The sequence below is a fragment of the Oncorhynchus keta genome, chromosome 15, assembly GCF_023373465.1.
Source record: "Oncorhynchus keta strain PuntledgeMale-10-30-2019 chromosome 15, Oket_V2, whole genome shotgun sequence".
Classification (NCBI taxonomy): Eukaryota; Metazoa; Chordata; class Actinopteri; order Salmoniformes; family Salmonidae; genus Oncorhynchus; species Oncorhynchus keta.
This window is the reverse complement of record NC_068435.1, coordinates 16,929,833-16,933,312: the sequence shown is the minus strand read 5'-3', so window position 1 is coordinate 16,933,312 and position 3,480 is coordinate 16,929,833. Positions and strand designations below refer to the sequence as shown.

General features: G+C 44.8%; 1 protein-coding gene across 1 annotated transcript; it reads left to right on the top strand.

The window, feature by feature from the left end:
* Positions 1 to 271: 271 nt before the first annotated feature.
* arl14 (ADP-ribosylation factor-like 14) lies at positions 272 to 1,217 on the top strand. Its single transcript, XM_035787782.2, has one exon. It carries the CDS (start codon positions 373 to 375, stop codon positions 985 to 987), a length of 615 nt encoding a protein of 204 aa, XP_035643675.1. The 5' UTR covers positions 272 to 372; the 3' UTR covers positions 988 to 1,217.
* Positions 1,218 to 3,480: the final 2,263 nt, after the last annotated feature.

Below are 3,480 nucleotides of genomic sequence, written 5' to 3'. Positions count from 1 at the left end.
GGTTAAATACCATGCACATGGGGGATTTTACCATGTGAAGTGTGATAAAAACATTAGGCTATCAAACCTGCGCATGTGTCACATTGTTGTATTGTTTGTGTCAACAGCACACTGATTTGAGTCACGCTAGACTGGCTCATTTGGTGGATAAGTTCCTAACCAAACAACAGTCATATCTTGCTTCATATAGGACCTACTTTGACCCTTGCTTATCGGTGAACGAAAGGTTTATAGGTAGCATGTAATCGCTTACCTGGTAACAGAAAGGCAACGCACTGGGTAAACACCGCAGCTCGAGGCAGAGAACAGTGATATCACTGCCTCTCCCTGACTTGCGTCTTTGCCAAGTAGTCGGGTTACGCTTTACCACACATGGGACAGCGGGGATCGAGACCCCAACCCGAGGCCCGAGTTCTCCTATTGGGTCTCGACTCAGCGGGGAAATCAACCCTTCTTTACAAACTGAAATATAACGAATCGGTCAATACCGTTCCCACCATCGGTTTCAATGTGGAGATGATAGAAGCCAAGAAGAAGAGGGAGACAGTTGCTCTGACCGTGTGGGACGTGGGCGGCCAGAATACAATGAGGCACTACTGGAAGAGCTTCTATCAGGACACTGCTGGACTGGTGTTCGTGGTGGACAGCTCAGACAGGCGCCGGTTGGACGAGGCCCGGCGGGAACTAGATCACGCCCTGAGGAGTGAATTCTTACGGGGTCTGCCTGTGGTCATCCTCGCCAACAAGCAGGACCTTCCCGAGGCCGTATCCGTTACGGAGATAACAGAGCGCTTTCACCTGAGGACGATGAGCGTTGAGCGGGACTGGTTCGTTCAGCCCTGCTCTGCGGTGACCGGTGCTGGGCTTATAGAGGGCTTCCAAAAGGTGGCACACCTGCTCAAACTACCATCAGAGGACGTTCAAGACAATATTACAGAGACAGTGCAGTATCTACGATCAAAATCAGTCACGTCAAGGGGTTTGTAATGTTTGCAATGATAGGATATGTCAAAAGTTATTGACAAATGATGATAATTTGTTTTTATTGTTTACGGATGAAGATCACATTTCACTATGATCAATGTGTTTCTTGAAAAGGTTGTCACAGTGCAATAGACTACATGGAAACAAAATCAATCCACGAAGCTATTCAATTGACTTTAAATCAGCCTATGACATTTTTTCCAACTAAGTTTAATACGTTTGTATCAGATTATTTCCTCTGAGAAATATGGTCATAAATAATGTTAAGTCGCCTATAGACCTAATAATGAACATGTCATTATGGACTTTGGGGAGCAATGCGTAAAAACGCACCCCAAATGGTCAAATTCACTTTTCATCTTTTATGTAGACCTATAACCTAATATATATGTCTTGTATCTAATAAAATGTCTTCCCTACACGCTATATCTTTTTCCCACCTAAACATGTAAGGCCTCTTTCACACGTATTACATTTTTGCGTAAGGCTATATGGCACTTCTTGCGTACTAACACTCAGGAGTGACCGATTTGATTAATCTTTAACATAATAGGCTCTAAACAACACTTGTGAGAGTTATCAAACGTCATTATGCTGACAGTGAAGGTCAGTTAGCCTGGTTCTCTCAGCGATGACATACTGTTGGAGAGACGCAGGTGGACGTGTCCGGTTCCTGTTCTTGTCCCGAATGCTCCGTGGTCTCCAACCGACCTCTGTCCCCCTCCCGCACGGTCTCCTCATATGTTGGCAAGTACTTCACCTCATCGTAGGCGGGTAGAGAGACAGGGGGAGCTAGGTCAGTAGCAAGGCTATGCGATGTGTAGCTCTCCAGGAGCGGGTCCTGAGATACGGTTATCCGTCCGTTCAGGAGCGGGTGCGGATCATGGCTGTCAAGCTGTCGCCTGGGTCTCGAGCAGGCAATCCGCTGGATGAAGTAGCCCAGGGCAAACAGAAGGAGCAAAAGGAGGACCCCGGAGAGTTTCCGCGTAACCATTGCGATGTTGTAGAAGGTGCTGTGAACCGTGTGTCTGCAACAGCCGACGACGACACTGTCGTTACCGTGCGCGCAGCATATTTGGTCGTCTCTGCAAAGGATCTCTCCACAGTTTCGGAGCGCATGTCCAATGTTTATAACAAATAAGGAGAAAAATGCCAAGCTCGGCGTGTGACCTTTGAGATAAAGACACATTATTCTTAAAGAAAATGCTAGAAGTCTTCTGTTTTGATTGTAAACATGTTAAGTTGGTTGGAACGACGTACGCTATAGTTTACTAGAGGCAATGTGCAATGAGCCAAAACCATAGATCGATGGCACTGGGTGAGCGGTAGCATCTGAACATGCGGTGTTGAAAAATGAATCTGGAATTGTCATCCATATTGTCTCTCCGAACGTGTTTACATAGCAAGCTCAGAGCCAAATGCTTGTAATCTAATTTCTGTGTCTGATTATAAACGGATGACCTCCATCACTAGGGTACAAAATTGGTTGTGGTTTATCAAATTAGGCCTTTTATGCATATAGAGCGTTTATTTTGGTCAATTTCTCTTTTGGTTCAAAACAACCATCGCCAGACCATTGTAGATAGTATTGACTGGAATACATATCTAGGCTACGGACCTTTTAAAAATGTGCTTGGTTGAAATAGTCAACTCATTGCATCATCCGAAGACTAAGTGCCTTTAGAGTGCACTTCAGTGTCCACTTTCAGGGCATTAAATCCAAATGAACAATTATCTGCCTGCTATTAAATCGTTAGCGAGCACCCAATGGCCAATTGTTGGAGGGTTGTCATTAGATACAGTAACTGTAACAGGTAAACAGTTGGCGCCGGCGGACGGAGAGATCCATTTGTTGTCTGAGTTGTACTCAAGATCAGTAATGATAAACCAAGAAATCGATAGGCTACAGTTTATGTTCGGTCTTGTTGTAGATGAGTGATAACTCTGGTGCAACTACAACAAGCCTATCCGATATAGGCCTACGACGGCGATCGTGAGTGACTGGCTGGCTCTCCACGGTCCTGACACCCGTTTAGTAGTAGTCTAATCTTGGTTACCCAGAAGTATATTTTCATGTGTGTTGTTTTTACGTTCTCATTCTTGACAATTGTCTACCTGTTTAGAACAAGCACTCTAGCATCCAATATTAAATGGGGAGTGGAAACAGCGCAGGCCAATGTTCCATGGGGATTAGAAACAGTGCAGGCCAATATTAAATGGGGAGTGGAAACAGTGCAGGCCAATATTAAATGGGGAGTGGAAACAGTGAAAACCAATTTTCCATAGGGATTAGAAACAGCTCAGGCCAATGTTCTATAGGGATTAAAAACAGTGTAGGCCAATGTTCCATAGGTTTTAGAAACAGCTCAGGCCAATGTTCCATAGGGATTAGAAACAGCTCAGGCCAATGTTCTATAGGGATTAGAAACAGCACATGCCAATGTTAAAAGGGGAGTGGAAACCGCTAAAGCCAATGTTCCATAGGGATTAGAAACA